The sequence below is a fragment of the Manacus candei genome, unplaced genomic scaffold, assembly GCF_025592945.1.
Source record: "Manacus candei isolate 608988 ecotype Guabito, Panama unplaced genomic scaffold, ASM2559294v1 h1tg000050l, whole genome shotgun sequence".
Taxonomy (NCBI): domain Eukaryota; kingdom Metazoa; phylum Chordata; class Aves; order Passeriformes; family Pipridae; genus Manacus; species Manacus candei.
Window position 1 is genome coordinate 4,870,488 of NW_026138098.1, and position 20,269 is coordinate 4,890,756.

The 20,269-nt window shown below is 40.8% G+C and overlaps 1 protein-coding gene across 4 annotated transcripts in view; it reads left to right on the forward strand.

Annotated features, from left to right (window-relative positions):
* DOCK1 (dedicator of cytokinesis 1) overlaps window positions 1-20,269 on the forward strand; it is a 332,168-nt gene that overhangs the window by 26,549 nt on the left and 285,350 nt on the right. For 2 of the 4 annotated variants that reach the window (XM_051801050.1, XM_051801054.1), the window contains exons 3-13: window positions 1,212-1,252; window positions 3,558-3,613; window positions 5,556-5,652; window positions 9,006-9,154; window positions 12,244-12,379; window positions 12,992-13,149; window positions 13,864-13,945; window positions 14,655-14,790; window positions 15,119-15,191; window positions 17,378-17,520; window positions 19,811-19,936. In XM_051801050.1, the coding sequence (XP_051657010.1) occupies window positions 1,212-1,252; window positions 3,558-3,613; window positions 5,556-5,652; window positions 9,006-9,154; window positions 12,244-12,379; window positions 12,992-13,149; window positions 13,864-13,945; window positions 14,655-14,790; window positions 15,119-15,191; window positions 17,378-17,520; window positions 19,811-19,936 (1,197 nt within the window). Of the gene's footprint in view, window positions 1-1,211; window positions 1,253-3,557; window positions 3,614-5,555; window positions 5,653-9,005; window positions 9,155-12,243; window positions 12,380-12,991; window positions 13,150-13,863; window positions 13,946-14,654; window positions 14,791-15,118; window positions 15,192-17,377; window positions 17,521-19,810; window positions 19,937-20,269 lie in introns of those variants that run through there. The other 2 variants (XM_051801051.1, XM_051801053.1) reach the window with 2 other exon arrangements.

Genomic DNA, 20,269 nt, shown 5'->3' on the forward strand with positions numbered 1-20,269 from the left:
GCCAGGAGGAGCTCTCTTTGCTACGTGGCTTTTAATCAGTGTGGTGTCCTGAGGCAGCACAGAAGATGGGGTGGGAGAAGAGATGCTGTTATTGTGTGTTCTTCAGCTTGTACAGTGCATTTGGGCAGAGTTACGGTGTTTAGCAGACTGTAGAACTTCAAAATGTTGGTTTATTCCTATAAAACTGAGGGAGTTCAGTTATTTAATAGGACTGGGATCTGTGTGTGGGTTTCAGCCAGTGGAGTTAACGGTGGCAGAAATGTTTTATCTTCTCTACACCTGAGCTAGAAGCTGGGAGTGTTCATTTCAGCAGCAGTTGTTGATATTCCTCTGAAGGCAGAGGAAATGTGAGATGTGAGGCCAGTGCAACTTCTGTAGGGAAGTGAACTGTGATGGCTGTAGACCCCAAATCTAAGAAGATGGCACTAACCTTCCCCAGGTGAACATGGGGGATGAGCTCCTGGTGGAGTGCAGAGGTGATGAATCACTTCACCTTTTGCTGCAGGAGAGCAGACTGAAAAATCCCGTGTGCTTGAACCTTTAATTTGTGCTTCTAGTCCCAGAGTGTGCATAATGAATTTATCAGCATGTGCTGACTTCACTGAACTTTCTTCCTGCCCCAGCTGTTACTGGTTGCAATTTCTCTTCCACATTTGCTTTGTGATCTCTCCATCCTTGCCCAGAGATGGATGCTTTGCTGTACAAAACCCCTGTTTGTGTGGCTCAGTTTGCATCCAGGCTCAGTTTCCCAAGAGGGTTCCTTACTTTTATATTTTGATGTGTGAACCATAAATCACAAAGTATTCTTGTGTTCTGATGAGATGACTAAAGGCTGATCTGCATTTGAGAACTTGCAGTTGTGGAATTTCAATAGGTTTTAAAATTGAACCAGTCAAACAGCACATTTTCGTAAATTTAATGCTCTTGAGGTGGTTTTTTGTTTATGTTGGAGAATTAGTAATTAAAATTAAGTGGATGGTAATTAAACACGTAATGTAAACATCCATCTCTGTCATGTCTTGTCCATCAGTTTGATCATCATCACTGGGATTTTTACAGCTTCCAAGATGACTTGTTTTATCCAGGTTATTAAACCTGTAGAAAATTGAAGTTCAGGTGGGATGTGCAGGGGTGAAGCATCATCAGAAACCTCTGTGCTGGTGAGCTGGGAGGTGACATGAATGAACTTTTTCATGCTTTTTCCCTTCTAGGTTGGTACAGAGGTTACACACTACGGAAGAAATCCAAGAAGGTGAGTGTTGCCAGAGCAAGGTGCTCGTTTTTCTCCTGAACAGAGATGAATTTGTGGCATTGGGTGTGTTGATTTGTGGAGATCTTGTGTGCTGGTCAACACGTGTCCACTGGGCCCTGATCACTGCATTCCCAAGCTCTGCTCAGTGTGAATTTTTCAGGGTTAAAAAAAAAAAAAGAAAAGGAAACTTATTTTAGCAATGCCCAAAAGGTGAGTTGTATATCCAGCTCTGGGGGCCCAGCTCAGGAAGGACATGGACCTGTTGCAGCAAGTCCAGAGGAGGCCACTGAGGTGATCAGAGGGCTGGAGCAGCTCTGCTGTGAGGAAAGGCTGAGAGTTGGGGTTGTTCAGCCTGGAGAAAAGAAGGCTCTGGGATGACCTAATTGTGGCCTTCCAGGACCTGAAGGGGCTCCAAGAAAGATGGAGAGAGACTATTTACAAGGGTCTGGAGTGACAGGACAAGGGGGGAATGGCTTCAAACTGGTGATAGGTTTAGATGGGATACTGGGAAGGAATTCTTGGCTGTGAGGGTGGGGAGGCCCTGGCACAGGTTACCCAGAGAAACTGTGGCTGCCCCTGGATCCCTGGAAGTGTCCAAGGCCAGGTTGGACGGGGCTTGGAGCAACCTGGGCTAGTGGAAGGTGTCCCTGCCCATGGCAGAGGGTGGAACTGGATGAGCTTTAAGGTCCCTTCCAACCCAAACCATTCTAGGATTCCATTTTTTGCAATGTCGAGGTATATTGGTCACTCACTACATGTGTTTTAATGTGCACCATCTTGTTTTCTGCAGTAACTGATGTATCAAGTCTTTGGCTCAGTAAAAAGTTCAGAACTTTATGTTCTAGTTGGTCTATTTAGAGCCTGACACTTGTTAAATAATGTATTACTGGTGAAAGCCAATTGCATCTTGGAAAGGGACACAGAGCTCTGCAATGGGATTTCTCAGCCCTTCTCTGGGAGAAGGGGAGGAATCTTCAGCAGTGTAATTTCAGGCTGCAGTTTAGAGCAGCCTTTCTGAAAAATAAAAAGAAAGGGAAACCACGCAAATACTGGTTGTAACGTCATGTTTTATTTTTTGAGCATTTTACTTTATAGTAGTAATTAACCAGAATTAAACATCTTCTGGTTTTGCTTCTTTTTTTCACTAAAACACCAAAAATGTCATGTTTGCCTCCAGAGGTGTGTTTTTAGTTGCTGTGTATGTCTAAAAGTACAGAACTGAGTTGTATGGTTTGTCCCACCCATTTCCTTACCAGACCTGGTTTTCTGTTCTATTTTGATATTTTCTTTTTTATTTTTTGGCAATACATTAAATTTCTTAAAAACTGTGTTTTAAAAATGTACCTTGTAAAGCCTAAGAAGAAATTACACATTCTTCTTGGCTTAAATTAAGTCCACGTGTTGCTGCACTTCTCTGACTGCCACTAAATGCAGTGACTTTTATTTTTTTTTTTTTAACTGTGATGAAAAAAAACCACCTTCCTCTTTCTGTGCCCCCAGTGGCTTTCTAAGAATTCCTATTTTTGCATTCCCATGTGATAAGAAAACTGAACTTATACCCTGAAGGGTGAGGTGGAGGAACTTGCTTTCCCAGCTTGACTTGAATTATTTTTTAATATGAGCTTACATTATTTTAAAAATATTGTTGTATTTCTGGAATCTTGATTGATTTAGAATATTTTTTCAGAAAAGCTGAACTGGTGTCTTGTAGTATTGGGTGTTGACTTGGTTTTTGGCTTGTAGTAGTAGCAGTAGGCTGGTGGTAGAAGGCAATTTGGGACCAGAAGCAACATCTTGTAGCGGGGTCAGAAGGCTTGGTAAGATGTGAGGAAAAGCAAGGAGTGGAGGTGGATTCCAGGCAAAATGTCATTTTTGGAGTGGATTATGTAAAATCTTCTCTTTCACGCTGTGAAAATGAAATCTGTCTTAATTATCACCTGAATATAATGATCCAGGGACCTGGAGAATTTTGGCAAACTGTGCCTCTAATAGGGGAGGAAGAGCCCCTCTGTGGGCCAGTTCTGACAGGGTGTCTCTGCTGTTTCCTTCAATATTGTGAAATTTAATTTAAAAGCATTTGATCTGTATTTGCTAAGGTTGCAATAACACCTTCTTGAGAGGACATGCAACACAAAATTTAAATGTGTGTTAAAAAAATCCCAGACACAACTACTGTGATGTTTAAGAGGATGTGGATGGCTCTGCAGACCGAGCAGTGTCTTGGCATATTTTTAGGTAATAAACACAAGATGTTGCGTGCAACTGGTTATTTAACACATTTCTTTGCTCTCCCTCCCTCTCCAAGGGCATATTTCCTGCCTCCTATATACATCTGAAGGAAGCAATCGTTGAAGGCAAAGGGTAAGTTTGATTTGAAAAGAACGAAAATCCATTTTCCTTTTTGTATTGATGTAATTTTGGTGTACTAACAAGTGACTTAGGCTTGTTTCCAGTTAGTCAAGGAGCTGCTGATGGAAAATGTGTGTGTTGGGTGTTTAAAATGTTTTAAATTATTAACTCACCTCACATGGAAGATGGTGTCACATCAGCAGAGCTGGATGGGACTGCCTCGAGTTAAAGCATAACCTTCTCTCTATTCATGGAATTAATAATTTATCATTTCTCTTTATAACTTTTATTACTGTCTAGACTAATAATTACCCAGATTAACTTCCTCCATTCCTCCATCCCTGCCTTCTGCTTTAGTCCAGTGTCAGTTTTCCCAACTTCTTTTATCTTGCAGCCCTTGAGTCTTATGGCTTCTGTCTGGTGTGTTAAAGAGGCCTTTGATATGAGACACCTTTCTTTTATGTACATGAAATTGAAGTAATTTCTTTATTTTTCTTCAGTTAATCTTGTAGACTGGTCTCCTTGCTGAAAACCATTATCCAGGCATTGTTTTCTGCCTTACTGAGAAGTTATTTTGTGTCCTCTTCCCATCCCTGGCATGTTCAACACTAAATATTTGAGCTGCATTTATTATTTAACAGCTGTTCAGATCCTAATATGTTAAATCTGCTTTGCTGGACATGCATGTAAAAGTTTCTAACATTGATATCAAAGTTTAGTTAAAAAACAGGAAAAAACCCCAACCAAATCCCAGAGAAGAAAAAAAGGGAGTGAAATTATTAAATAATTACCCAGGTATGAAATGGAGTGAAACAGGATTAAAATATTTTATTCCTTTGTGCCTGACTTATTTTTACACACCGTTAAATATGTAAATGATCAAACTTCTAATCATGAGATTGCTGCATAATGACATCTTTCTCCCTGATTACAAAACTGCCTTTAAGTACCCTACTTTGGAAATATTAAAAGGTCTAGTTGGTGTTTCTTACTTTCACAATTTCAAAACAGGTCATACAGAAACTCTGTGGTGAGAACTTGAATGCCTGAGTTTTCATTGCAAGACCAATATATTGAGGAAAAAAACAATTACAGATTAGTATTGTTGTATTGTAGGTTGTGTATATGTGGCTTTTATCTGGCTTCTGGTAAAAGAAATGTCTCAGTAATAGATGTTTTGGTAAGGTGTGTCTTGATATCCTTGTGAGTATGGAAATAAGGAGAGGGTGGGAAAAGTTTACAAGGACATGAAGTGATAGGACAAGGGGAAATGGCCTTAAGATGAAGAAGGGAAGGTTTGGATTAGGTATTGAGAAGAAATTGTTCCCTGTGAGGATGGGGAGGGGCTGGCACAGGTTGCCCAGAGAAGCTGTGGCTGCCCCTGGATCCCTGGAAGTGTCCAAGGCAAGATTGGATGGGTCTTGGAGCAACCTGGGCTAGTGGAAGGTGTCCCTGCCCATGGCAGATCTTTAGGGCCCCTTCCAACCCAAACCATTCTGTGGTTCCATAGTCTCAGCCCATCCAAGTACCCTTTATGTGGTGTGTCTGTACTGGTTTACCTCTTCAGTATCTCATAACATCTTCTTTTTGCTTATAAATTTATAGTAAATGATGTTACTTTCAACCTTGTATTATCGTCTTTGGAAATGAACAGTTCCTTCTTAGGAATGGTTCTGGATTAGATGATTTAGATTGGACATCAGGATAAAAATTTTCACAGGAGGGGTTGTCCAGCCCTGGCACAGCTGCCCAGGGCAGTGTTTGAGTCACCATCCCTGAAAGTGTTCAAAACGTGTGGATGTGGCAGTTGAGGACATGGTTTATTGGTGAACATGGTGGTGCTGCTGGTTGGACTTGGATCTTAAAAGTCTTTTAAACCTTAAGTTTCTGTGATGGTGTGTTCTCACTCAAAAGTACTACTTAATTCAGCCTTTTTTTCCCTCCACCTCCTCAGCCAACACGAAACAGTGATCCCCAACGAGCTCCCCTTGATTCAGGAGGTCACCACCACACTCCGGGAATGGTCCATAATATGGAGGCAATTATATGTTGTAAGTAACAACTGAGGAAAACATTTACACAGGTAATGGTTTGTGGAAAGAATAGTGCTGGGAAGGGAGAAGAAGGAAGGAACTACTAATGGTTAAGGAAGTATTAATGCAATTCCCCTTCTCTTACTATTTCTAGTGACTACTTGTAGTATTGAAAAGCTCTTCAGCATCTTCTCTGTTAAAGCAAAAAATCTCTCTAGTGATTCTCTTGCATGTTTTCTCAAATCCCATGTATTTATTGTGCAGAATCAGTTTTTTGGAGTGTTACCTTGATCTAGGAATAATTTGTTAAGCAATTATGACCCATTTTGCATGGGGGTTCTGTTATACAGAATACACTGGATTTTTAAGATGTAGACAGATTTGGAATAATCTAACGTATAATAATATTAATTAAGAAAATAGTTTTCAGGGCAGTTCGTAAGGCTGTCTATGTTATGAAGTAAATGAATATTTAATGTTGAGTCTGCAGATGTAAACTTAAACCTTTGTAAAATCATCACTGTAGGCCTTTTTCCTCTCAGTATTTTTATACTTGAAGTTAATTGTTCCCAGTTTATCCCGACCTTTAAGTTACATACCCGATTATTTTCATGTGCTAAGCTTCCAAGCACATAAGAATATATTCTTAGGAATTTATAGTAATAAGCATTGATAGTCTCTCAGATGGGAAAACAGGAAAACACAGATGCAAGTGCAAATAAGTAAGGTCAAGAGTTTAAACTTACACCTAAAAGTGCAATTCAGATGCAAAGCAACACCTGCTGTGAGATTTAAGGTGCCCTGGCTCACGCTTCTTGTGCTCTCATGTTGCAAGGTCACTGTAACAAGATAATGGGAACATGAAAGTCTTTTATTTAAAGTAGGATTTAATTCGGAGTCTGTTTCCTATAAATGTGTTTGAAATCTTCTATCATAAAAGTGCAAGCTGGGTAATGAAGGCACCAACTGGAAATGAAGATGTTTGTGTTGACTAATGTGTTTTTTAATCACACCCATGAAAATAAAGATTAGAAATACAGTGTAATGGAAATGATGCAGTGTTGCAGAGTAAAGGAAGAAGGATAATATCTTACATGAAGAGAAGCAGATTGTATATTAAAGAGAGAGCTTTAACATGATGTTATAGTAGAGAGGTTGTGCTGAGGAGCAAGGAAGAAGTAGGGAGGCAGAAGCAAAGCAGGAGGAACAGAGTCTCAGAAGGGCACTGAGAACAGCCTTGCCCTTAGTTCCATTGCTTTAGAATCATGGAATGATTTGGGTTGGAAGGGACCTTAAAGCTCATCCAGTTCCACCCCCTGCCATGGGCAGGGACACCTTCCACTAGCCCAGGTTGCTCCAAGCCCCGTCCAACCTGGCCTTGGACAATTCCAGGGATGGGGCAGCCACAGCTTCTGTGGGCAACCTGTGCCAGGGCCTCCCCACCCTCACAGGGAACAATTTCTTCCTAATATCTAATCTAAATCTTCCCTCCTTCAGCTTAAAGCTGAATTCCCCCTTATCCTCACACTCCATGCCCTGTGGGCTGCTGAGGACACCGAGAATTACATTTTGACCTGATGTCCTTCTTGGGGGGTTATCCTGAGTGTGAAGTCTGGTATTTCCTAATGTCAGAGAAATGCTGCTTTGTGAACCACACAAGACCTCATTGCAGTGCACATATAATAGGAAAGAAGGAATAGCAGAGAAACATTGTTAGGAGTTTTCTTCCCATGACATGTGTGCTTTTTTTAGTAGTAAATATTCTCCTTGCTGTTAATTTTTAACATCTCATTTGTCAGCCATTTATGTCCATGAACACATGTGACAGCTACACCTTTTGGAGTGAGTCCAGAAGAGGTCATGAAGTTGATTAGAGGGTTGAAGCATCTTTCCTACAGGGAAAGGCTGAGAGAACTGGGAACCTGGAAAAGAGAAGGCTTTGGAGTGAAATATTAGTGTGGCGTTCCGGGACCTGAAGGAGCCCACAAGAAAGATGGGGAGAGACTATTTGCAAGGGCCTGGAGTGACAGGACAAGGGGGAATGGCTTCAAACTGACAGGGAGTAGGTTTCCATTGGATTTTAGGGAAAAATTCAAGGCAACCCCTGTCACAGCTTTACTCTGGGTAGGTAGATCATGAGTTTGTATGTCAAGGATATCTGTTGGATTAATTGCATGTGGTCAGCTGCCAGAAAGAGCACTGGTGCAGTGGGATTGCTTTATCAGGGGAGCTTTGTTTTACTGGAGGTAGCTGGTTCCAAACTGGGTAATCTGCAGACTACACAGACATTCCATGTTGTCCGTATCTTGCGTATCAAAAACCATTAAATGGGCACATTTATACCTTTATTCAGTTTGTCATTCGAGTTTAAATATTGAATGGATACTCAGCTTTCATTTCCACAAAGCAGAGGACGTGGCATGTTTTCCCTCTCCCCAGTTTATGATTGCCTGCAGCATTGAAAATCAGGAACCACTTTCCCATTTGGATTTGTCTGTATTTTGCTCCCAGCCATATGTGCCTCTTGTGTCTTTCTCTGCTGCATTACAGAGCTTTTAATAATGGGCATTTTCTCACTGTGAAGGTTCTCCCACTATAATCAAGGCAGCTTTTGGATAATCTGAACAGACTGAAGTCTTTAAGTTTCACAGTTAGATATCCTTTTTCCCAGAGTCTTGGAATCATTATGTTCTTTTCCTGCATCTTCTGCAGTTTTTCTTTCTCTCTTATATATAGTGGGGAATTTTATTGTAATTATTTAATTATTCTTAGGTTAGCTGAGTGTTTCCAAGTGAAGTTTGTATATACTGCTGACACTGTTTAATATCCACAGTTCCAGGCTTTAAAAATAATTTAGGTATTTAACTTCCTCTGAGGTTTAATGTTTTCCTGGTTTTTCACTGTCCTTTAGCTGTTACCTGTACTGATGTACTTGACTTTGCACCCTGAGGGATTTTAAAGTGTTGTTCTGAAGGTTTAACTAGGGAGGGGAAGGATTCTCCAATCTGTTGCAGATGGACTTTTGCAGAACTTGAACCTCTTGCTGTTAAAATGAACCATTTTTAGTCCTGTTCTGCTCAGGACAGAGAGTCATTGAATAAAGTTACCTGTGAATATTCCCCTAGAATGCCTGAATACAGCATGACCCAGGTTTTAAGGTGTCATAAACACAAACTTTTACACCCATTTAGAGCCCTAAAGCTGAATGTCAGACTCTGTATTCGGTGTTCTGTGCTATAAAAAATTAAGCTCCCATTTTAGAGCTGTTGTAGACTTTCACCCTTTAAATTCATGTTTTATAATTGCAATTAATTCTGTGTATTTAAAAGGGCTTCACAACTAACTTCTGCCCCTCTTTTCCCTCCCAACAGCAGGACAACAGGGAAATGTTCCGCAACGTGAGGCACATGATTTATGATCTCATTGAGTGGAGATCCCAAATCCTGTCTGGGACACTGCCCCAAGATGAGCTCAAGGAACTGAAAAAGAAAGTGACTGCCAAAATTGATTATGGCAACAGGTTTGTGAATGGTATTTTCCAAGTTTTTGTGCTTTTATTCTTGTTTTTATGGAGATGTGATAGTTGTATATTAACAGCTCTGTTAAAGCAATGTAAAGATTGAAGTTCATGCAGCATCTTTATAATATGTAAAGTGGAATCCATATATCTCTCTCATGATGATATTATCAATTTGTTATTTTTAAGGGCAATTCAAAAGTGCAAGTTTTGCTTCCATTCAAAATATAACTTAAACTCCACTTGCTTCTGCAGCACAAACAGTTGTGTCCCTCTCAGCACCACCAGCTGTGTGTGCCCTGGAGTCACTCAGCTAAATGTGATGGTGAAGGATTTGGCTCAGAAGCATCATTTAGCTCAGTGTTCCTCTATTTCCATGGCATCCTGCTGGTAGCAGAAGATTAACAGACAGATTTCATAAAAGAAAGTATCTATTTAGCAGAAGAGAATTGAAGTTGGGAAGAAAATATTGACCAAAACCTGTAGTTTGCATATGTTAGGTGTTTTAGCAATGTATTCTCTCTACAAACAGTCTGGATTTAAGCATGATTTTTTAAAATAAAAGTTGTCTATACAGTTATAACTTTCCATTTTGATAAAAAATGAGAAATCTCATGTTGCACTTCAGTCAGGACATTATTTGAAGCAGTGTATTGAACACTGAGAGACAATATTGTAGTGCTCCCTTCCAGTCCTACCTGTTCTGTGGGATCCTGTAGTCCTGCACACCTGGGGACTGAAGAAGTTTTCACCAAACCAATCTTTAAATCCTTTGTGATGTAAATATCTCATCAGATTTTAGCTATTTGTGTTAAATTCCTTAAGAACTGCCAAATTTGCAGTATTTGTTTGTGCACTTGATCAGCAAAAGCTGTGATTTAAAAAAAAGAAATGAAAAAAATACTCAGTGACTGCATTCAGTCAGTAATTATCATTTATAATCCAAGATATGGACGACTGTACCTCTGTACACAATTAACCAGATGTTGTTGGTATTATTTGTTTGGCTACTGTATTTTACCATCTGTCCAAGGAGTTGGTAAAAGTTACTTTGAATAACCTCCAGATGCTCAGCCTTCAAATACAATGGAACATCTTGTGCTGTGCTTTATATTCATGATGTTCTGATGGACTAATTAAGTGATCACAATGTTCTCTGGGGGGTTCAGGAGGGAGGTGAATTCCAACTTCTGAGTAAATACTCACAACTGAAAGATAACATATGTTTCTAATAGTCCTACATTTATTGTGTCTAAAAGAGGCATGAATGGTGATTTCAGTGTCCAGACAGAAAGAATTCATTATGTGTTTTATAAATACGAAATGATCTTTAAGGTCCCTTCCAACCCAAACCATTCTAAACGTTTTCTGTTCTAATCATACCCAACCTTTTCCTGATTTGTGAAATACTGATTTGTAAATAAGATTTATTTCTATAAATAGAGCCAAACGTTTTTTACAGCATGTTGTCAGAATAACTGAGGAAGTAAAAATGGCCTTAGGAATCTGTATTTTTAAAATCTTTCTGAAATTGGGTCAGGTAATTTTGTTGTGAAAACATCTTTTTTTTGTTCAGTTGCAAAAATCTGTAACTGGGACACTTAGGAAAAAAAAAATCCAGATTTTTTTCCAAGCATCATTTGCAAGTTAAAGGATGAAACAAAGGAATCGAATCAAAGTGTTAGCTTTGACTTATTTGACAGTCTGTGCAAACGTTCTTGTCCCACTGGTGTCGTAGGCCGGGTGATGAGCCTTTCCCTGAATTCCTGAGGTACCATTTCCTCTGCTCCAGGCAGTTCCTCCTATGGAAGGACCCTGCAGGACTGGCAGTTCCAGCACAAGTGCTCAGTGGGTGTATCTCCTGCTGTGGCTGCTGTCCAGGAAACAGTAGTAGGGAGGAGCAAGACTATTTTGGCTGCTTTTCTGTTTGCTTTCAATGATGAAACCGTTTTCTCACTAAAAAAATTCATCCGGGAGCTTGATATTCCAGGGATGTTTGAGTTTCATGGTGGCTGCAACCAGTTACAGAGCAGAACTTGGGAGGTGTTGCTTAAAAATCTCCTGCCTTCACTCTGCAACTTGAGTGATGTTTCTCTCCCCTTGAATTAATTCAATGCAATTATTGGAGGGGTTTGTGTGCTGACCGTGCTTCAGGCTTTAACACCTCCAGGTCTCCCTCTGTGCAAGAAGGGATGAAGAGAGATCCTTTAAGTCCATGAAACTCATCTTTGTCTGCCACAGCTCCTGTTCTTTAAGTGCTTCCAGGTTCTGTCCAAGGGGGATTTACTTTCAGATAAACCATCAACCTCTGAGTGAATTATCAGACACAGCAAATGTGATTTTTAAGCTCGTTGATCAAACATTTCAAACCCACAGTTACAACAGCTCCATCATGAGAGCTGAGTGCAGAGTTGGAGGGAGAAAATAGAGACCTGGTGGATTGGGATGGAGGTGAGAAGGTCAGTCTTAGGGAGAGGACCTGACTTTTTTAATCCTTGGTTCTGCTGCCAGCACTGTACCAACTTGGAAAAATATGAAAGGTCTGTCCTAAGACTGGTTTTGATTATGGCAGAAACCTTTCTGTCTGCAGAAGGTAATCGTGGATGTTAACACCCTGCTGACACAAATCTGGCTTCTGCTTTAAATAAAGGGAGACAGTTCATGCCTGCTTGGATCTCGTAGGGTTTGGGTAAAACAGGAATTTGCTGCGTTGGAGGAGGAGGAGAAGGTGGAGTGGGATGGGATGAAAGGAACTGCCTGTGGTGGGACTGTAGTGGTTGGTTGTTCAGTGGTTGTTGGATGAATCTGAGGAGGAGACAAAATCTCTTGCAAATTTAGTTGTTTAAGAAATTACTTCCCCAGCTTTTCTGCTGTTTCGTTTACATCAGTTCTCTCTATGCTGTGGCAATAAGTGATTTCCAGCCAGGAATGCTTATCTCCAGTGTTGGTGACATGTTAAATTACATTATCATGTATCAGATAATGTGTTTTTCTCTCATATGTCAAGTGTGCAAGTTAAACACTTGGCAGGTGATTTTTAAGCCTTTATTTGAGCGCTGTTAATTCACAAGCATATTTTCTTGTTTGCTTAGAATTCTTGATTTAGATCTGGTGGTTAGAGATGAGGATGGCAACATTTTGGACCCAGAGCAGACCAGCACCATTAGCCTTTTCAGAGCACATGAAATAGCTTCCAAGCAAGTTGAAGAGAGGCTACAGGAGGAAAAAGTAAGATACACTGAGCACTGTGGCTTTTCCCTTTCAACATAAGACTGTAAACTAATTGGATGTCTGTTGTTTTTAGCATTGCAAATGAGGAATTTGATATTTTTGTGAAGAGTTATCAGGCTTAAACATTTTGTAAGAACTTGTCTGTCTTAGGTTGTTTTTTTATCTTCCTTTAAAGGATTTAGTAGAATTTATGGTCGAGATCTGTAAGTTTGTGGGAAGTTGAAATTGTGCTGTTTCCTTTCCTGTCTTTCTTGGTGCTCTGTACCTGTCAGAAAAACAGCAGGCAAAGCAAGGAACAAACTTCCTGGGTTTTGTCAAGTATATTCGAGGCTCTATTTTTTTCCTCCATATGTTTAACTCTCTTTTTAATAACTGGAGACATCTCTTTTCCTTGTTTTTTTTTTTTCTTTTACTCTCTCCTTATGGTGTGGCACTTGAAGACAGATCCAGAAAACACTGTCATAAATCCTGATATAAACAAAGATCAAGAAATAGACACTTAAAAAAACCCCCCCTTCTTCTGTCTGAAAGGTTTTAGGAAAGTTTTATAGCGGTAGAATATCTGTTAGGTTGAGTTAAACTTTATTTTCTTCTGTTCTTGAATTGCAGTCTCAGAAACAGAATATCGATATCAACAGACAAGCCAAGTTTGCTGCCACCCCTTCCTTTGCTTTATTTGTAAATTTAAAAAATGTGGTCTGTAAAATAGGAGAAGATGCTGAAGTCCTCATGTCTCTGTATGATCCACTGGAATCAAAATTTATCAGGTTAGTGCACTCTTCAGTGTAACCCCTAAGCTGTGCTTACTCAGTTCTAGTAGTGAGGTAGTTTTGGGGCTCATGAAAGTCAAATTTCTGTGAAAGGCATAGGCAAGTCCCTGGGTACATCTGAGATTCAGGGTTTTGCTGTTCCTCATCAGGTTGTCCTGTGGTTCCCCAAGAGCAGATCTCATGTGAGAGGTGAACACACCGGCAAGGTGTGAGCCCTCCCTTAGCTGCAGAAATTCTCACACTCTGTTGCTAAAGAGTTGTTTGCTTTATAAAAATAATATACACTAAGGGAAATGCCAGCTCTCCACTACATATTCACTTGTTCAGGATAAGCAGATGGGGTTTAAAAGAGTCTTCTGTAAATTCTGAAGTTGATTTTTATCTGCTTATGTTAAAGTGATAGGACAAAGGGAAAATGGCTTTAAGCTGAAGGAGGGTTAGATGGGATATTGGGAAAAAACTGTTCCCTGTGAGGGTGGTGAGGCCCTGGCACAGGTTGCCCAGAGAAGCTGTGGCTGCCCCATCCCTGGAAATGTCCAAGGCCAGGTTGGACGGGGCTTGGAGCAACCTGGGCTAGTGGAAGGTGTCCCTGCCCGTGGCAGGGGGTGGAACAAGATGGTCTTTAATGTCCCTTCCAACCCAAACCATCCTGAGATTCTGCTGTTCTATGAAATAAAAAAAAAATCATCTCACAAGACTGTTTTTTTTCAGTGAAAACTACTTGGTGCGATGGTCGAGCTGCGGGCTGCCCAAGGACATCGACAGGCTGCACAACCTGCGCGCCGTGTTCACCGTGAGTGCGGCCTGCTCTGAGGGCGCTCCCGGCAGAGCTGGGGGTGACGGGGGGATATGATCTGTGTGGGGTTACCTCTCCTGGGAGTGCGGCTTCCTACAAAAAAAAAGGCTGGAGAGGGACTTTGGACAAAGGCATGGAGGGACAGGACAAGAGGGAATGGCTTCCCACTGCCGGAGGGCAGGGATAGATGGGATATTGGGAAGGGATTCTTCCCCGTGAGGGTGGTGAGGCCCTGGCACAGGTTACCCAGAGAAGCTGTGGCTGCCCCATCCCTGGAAGTGTTAAAAGCTGGATAGGATGGGGCTTGGAGCAACCTGGCTAGTGGAAGGTGTCCCTGCCCATGGCAGGGGTTGGAACAGGATGAAAATTAGGGCCCTTTCCAACCCAAACCAGTCAGGGATTCTACGCTGGCAAAGGCTCACGTGAGACATTTCCCATAAGTGATCCACTAAACATTCTCAGCTCCAGGCTGAAACTAAATCTACTCTTCGAAAATTTAACATATTAGAAATGGTTTGGCCTCCAAAGCAATTAATTTACACAGAAGTCAAGATAAGATGTTTATATGCTATAACAAAAACACTTTACCCTGATGCCAGAGGCGTGCACAATGGAGGCAAATTCTGAGCAGCAAACCTTCTACCTACTGAAATGGAACTTGAAATCCTATTATTGTGATGTAACCTGGTGAAACAACTCTTTCTAGGACCTGGGCAGCAAAGACCTGAAGAGAGAGAAAATCAGTTTTGTGTGTCAGATTGTAAGAGTTGGCAGAATGGAGCTGAGGGACAACAACACCAGGAAACTCACGTCCGGACTGCGGAGACCTTTTGGGGTGGCAGGTAACTGTGCTGGATCTCTCCATATCATCTCTTGCACAGAAATTGGGTGTGTGAAACTCCTGTGGGGTTGTATAAACTCAGAGTTGTTCCAAATGTAATCAGACTGATGTATCAAACAAATTACTGTGGCTTCCAGGACTTGTGTTAGAGGTGCCAAAGGTTATTTGCAATGTGTTGTTGTTCCATAGGAAAATTCTGAGATTACATAGTTAATAATTCTATCCCTCTTCTGGGTTGTTCTGTTGCTTCTAATCCCCTGGGGTGTTCCCTTTGCCCCCCTCTTCCCATGTTAATCCCTTGATTCAGTACCCTTTGTTTTTCTTTGCAGTGATGGATGTTACTGACATAATTAACGGGAAGGTTGATGATGAGGACAAGCAGCACTTCATCCCATTCCAACCGTAAGTAGGAAAGAGTTTAAAGAATAGCAGAAGGGAAAATATTAAGAATTCAACTTTGATTTTTAAAAAAACAGTCAATATTCTGAAATTAATTTATTTAGTGAGTTATTTTATTTTGAGTAGTACGTGCTAATATATCTTCTTGATTATTTCCCATTAGTCATAACTTTTGGGGTTTCTTAAGTTTGAGTTTAAAGCCTGCATTCCCAGTTTTGCAGCATTGTTTTGTTTTTATTTAAACATGGTGATAATCAGGGTGATAATGTGTGAGAGGTGAAACACTTGAATAAGTTCATTCTGAGTTTATATCTGCCTGAGATGGATAAAGACCAGCAGTGTTACTAACATCCAGTGCAGGTGACTTCTGTGGATTTAGTAAATTATAACATTTGTCTTTTCCTTGGTAGGAGATGGAATTTCATAGCCACAGTAATGAGAATCAAAACAAAAACTGGGGATTTGAGGGATGGCTTGATAAACCTCCTGCAATATCTTCTCATAATTCAACTTTATCATGCCAGACTTTTACCAGAAACCTTAAATATTTTGGTGGTTGGATACACCTGCTCACAGAATCAGGGAGATCAGTGTCTACATGGACTTGGTCTTAATTCTAGTTATCTGAAACCACAGACCTTCCCACACTGACTCTGAGCTTGTTGACATGGAATATATAGATATGTGCAGAGAAACTGCTTTTAGAAGCAAAAGCTTATTAACAAATGAGAATGTGTGGGAAATACTCTGCTCCATCCATAGATCATAGGGGTTTTTGTTGTTCCATGAAGCAAGGAAAGGTAGAAGGATAAGACAAATAAAAGTGCATAAAATATGGGTGTTTAGTTTTCCTGTTGTGGGAAATGCTGGAGTGCCATCTGTTCCAAAAGGCAAAACATAGTTATGGGACCTAAGTTCCTTGATTGATACACTAATGGTATTCAGAGGGGGTTTAATAATATTAAAAAGAAAGGAAGCTTGAAATAATGTTATCTCAAATCAACTTTATTTTGAAAAATAGGCCTAATTCAGGAAGCCCTTGTGGTTTGAAGGTGTAGGGCTGGTGAGAGGACTGCAAGACATATGCAGGTGCTGCAGAAGGTGTTAATGAGAAAATCAAAGTACAATTCCATTTTGCAAGGAAACCATAGGTTTTTAGGGAAGAGTAGCATATGTTTATTGCAAGGTAAACAATAGCAAGTTTATTTTTTAGTGAGTGTGGAAGTAAGCAATGAAAATGAACATTTGTGTATCAAAGTGGATGCTAATGGAACATCTAGTTTTCTGCTCCATTAACACTGATTTATTTTTTTCTGTGTAGACAAATCAGAGTTTTGGAAAAGATGTACAATGTGACTTTTTTTTTTCTTTCCCCCTGTAATAAATTAAAACATTCTTCTGAAAAAAGTATGTTCCAAAGAACACGAATAACGTGGAATCGCGTGCTGAGCGCTGGTGTCGTTATTTCCAACGTAGGCTTATGCTGTTCATATGAGCCACATTTTTCTCCTCATTCCATGCTTTGTTTCTGTTGTACCACACACAATTCTGTTTTCACATCTTCGTTTGTTTGTATTCACTCACTAGCCACCGACACAATGGCTGTCAAAAGCACTTGGCGAGATTACTTCAATGCCACTTAATGCTGCTGTTTATTTATAGTTCCCATCTTTCCATTTATTCCCCAAGTTTAACAGAACGTTTGGGTTATCTGCTTTTCTCCTCCTTTTTCTGTGAGATTTATGGTAGCTTTTCCTTCAGACACCCTGCACTGCTGCTTTACCTGTGGAATGGCAGAGGTGACCCTGGAGGTGTTGCAGGGCCAACCTGCTGTATATATGTATTTATATTAAAGGGAAAACTGCCTGTGTAGGTTTTCACTGCTTAACTGGGGGTTCTGAGGTGGGAGACCTTCCTCTGCTCACGGAGGAGGGCAGTGGGGCTGTGCATGTCCCTGAGGGGAGCAGTAACATGCCAGGTGTGCTGTACTCTCTGGTAGACCAGCGTTCTTCTGATTAATGATCTTCCTCTGTCTTTCTTGTCACCTTTCCTGTCCTCTGTCTTGCGTTGACTAATAAACACTCTTTGTCACAACTATGATACGATCTTTTGTGTTCCCTTGTCACTGTGACTTCTGGTTTTCTGTGCCCCTTTGTTTCCTGGTGTTGGTCGTCATGTGCATCCTCCAGGCTAGCGTTGGATGACGCCATTCGACACAAGCAGCTGAACATATCATCCCGTTTTTCACCCAGGGTGGCAGGGGAGAATGATTTCCTTCAGACTGTTATAAACAAAGTGATTGCTGCTAAAGAAGTCAACCACAAGGGTCAGGGTAGGTGCCCTTCTTTATCTACACCCCAGTGCCTAAAACTGCTCGTCTCCTGATTTGCAACGTGATGATGATTTGAATTTTGCTTGTTCACTGCTCTTTGGTGACAGAAAAGGTGTTGACATGACTCTTCCCACCTTCAGGGCTCATTCTGATATGCCCCCCTGCCCTACATCTTTTCCCCCTGCCCCACGTTGACTCTACAGGTTGCATCACTGTTCATGTCTTGGATGTCTTTTATGTTTCTACTGGAGCTACTGGAGAGATGAGGAGGGGTCTGGAGCATCTCTCTTATGAGGAGAGACTGTGGGAACTGGGCCTCTTTAGTGTGGAGAAGAGAAGGCTGACATGGGATCTCATCAGTCCATATAAATATCTCCAAGGGATGTCAGAGGATGGTGTCAGACTCTTCTCAGTGGTGCCCAGTGACAGGATGAGGAGCAATGGCCATAAACTAAAACACAAGAAGTCCCACCTCAACATGAGGAAGAACTTCCTTCCATTGAGGGTGGCAGAGCATTGGAAGAGCTGCCCAGGGAGGCTGTGGAGTCTCCCTCTCTGGAGACATTCCAACCCCACGTGGATGTGTTCTGGTGTCACCTGCTCTGGGTGACCCTGCCTTGGCAGTGGGTTGGACTGGATGATCTCCAGAGGTCCCTTCCAACCTTAACAATTCTGTGATTCCATGCTGGAAATTATGACTCAGGAGTTGGCCGTTGTGCCCTTGAGCTGTGGATTTTGGCCTCCTCATGTGAAAGGGAGAGGTATATTCTCTTCCTTCTTTTCCTTTGCCCTATTTTTCCACTCTGTAGCTGCACTTGCAACATTTGGCTCCCTCCCAGGAAGACCAGGGCATTGTTCCTGCAGCACTGCCCCCACCTGAGCCTGCAGGTGGTGAGGATGGAGCCCGAGCCCTCTCAGACCTGCAGTGGTACCTTCTCTTAGGGGCTGCTCAGAATTCAGTGTACACAGCTGGCATGCAACTCAGCTTCTCAAGTCTGTGTTGGTTTATTCTTGTGTGTGTACAAAACTTCATGATCTGTCCAGTTATTACTGGCTTCAATATTTTCCTGGGATTCTGGATTAATACAGAGTTATGCAAACTAATGCAGAGTTTTCCCCAAACACTGTGTTTCACTGTATCACTTAAACCATATCTGCACAAGAGACCCAAGGAAGATTATATACTTTTTCCTGAATTTTTTTTTCTTTACAGATTAATAGCAGATAAAAATCTACATAAACCTTATTGTTGAATTATCCTTTAGCTAAAGAGGAAAATTTTAGATCTGCTTTTCCTCCCCTTGTTTTCACGTACAACCAGCGTGTATCAGAAAGGAGGAAACGTTTCAGCTTTTTGGATTCATTTCAGATTCTTTCCCCCACAAAAAGAAAGAAATGCCCAAGCAAAGAGGGAAAGATTGAGTTGTTCCTTACCCAGTCAGTGCAGGTACAGTTGCTGTTTGGTGAAATAGCTGCTGTCAGAACCATCTCTGGCAGCAAGTCGGCACAGAGCCTTTTACAGAGATAACACAGAGGAGACAGCAAGCTGCCAACTGTGTACAAAATGAATGTACAGTTAATTGTGGTGCAGGATAACCCACAATTTGTTTCATAGATGAATATTTTTGGGGTGTTTTTCATAGATTTTAATTTGAGGATTTTCCTCTGCAAATTGCTGCTGTGATTATTTCATGCTTAAACTTGATTGCCAGTCACTTTACCAAGTGAAAGACTTTTTTGAGGTTTCTTTTTTTTTTTTTTATTTTTACGGTTTTTTTCCATTTTGGCATCTTTCTTTTTACTGTACCAAGTATGCTTGATGTTAGTTGGCAAAGCAGCAGCTTTTTAGTGGCTTCTTTTGCTTCTGAAGAGAAAAATATCAGCTGTGTAAAGCTGATGCTGTAGATTTCTCTGTGCTCAGAGCAGTAAAAACAACTTATGGGGTGGTGGTGATGAATCATTTTGGGATAGGGATCTGCTGATATTCCTTGGTTATAATACTGTATTTTTCCATGCAAATCATTGTTACCTCTTTTCTTTTTTCCAGTTCAGTTTCATCAGAAACACTGGAACATAATCAGACGTGCTTCTGTGTGCTTCACTCATATTTTTGCTTGAAGTGGCAGGATTTTTTTGTGTGTTTTAAAATACTTTGTGTCCTAAATGTTATCTTAATGTGTCTTAATTATTTTAATGTTCTTACATTTTTTTTCAATTTGTAAAAAGAAATCTTTAGTAACTAGGAATAAATCCCACCAGTTTAATAATTGTGGTTTTTTTTACACAACAGGTTTGTGGGTGACTTTGAAACTTCTTCCAGGAGATATCCATCAGATTAGGAAGGAGTTTCCACACTTAGTGGACAGGTCAACAGCTGTGGCTCGGAAAATGGGCTTTCCGGAGATTATTATGCCTGGTAAGCCAGTATGAATTAATGCTTTGTTATATTTTAACCTGCTTTAAATGTCTGTACGTGTGGAAAATTTGGGGGGAAATGAAAAAATAAAAAATTTGACGTATGTTGCATATTAGAAAAAACGGGTCATCGAAAGATTTTTGTCTCCAATAAATGTAAAATATTTAGTAATATCTGCCACATGTGCTGCATCAATAAATAAAAGTACCACTCCCTCCAAAAAACCATGAAATCCCAGTGGCTGTGGAAATTCTCCTTTTTTTTCCAGTGGGAAAAAAAAAAACAAACCTATACAAAGTGCATGCTTTATATCATCCCCATAGCAGAGGCACA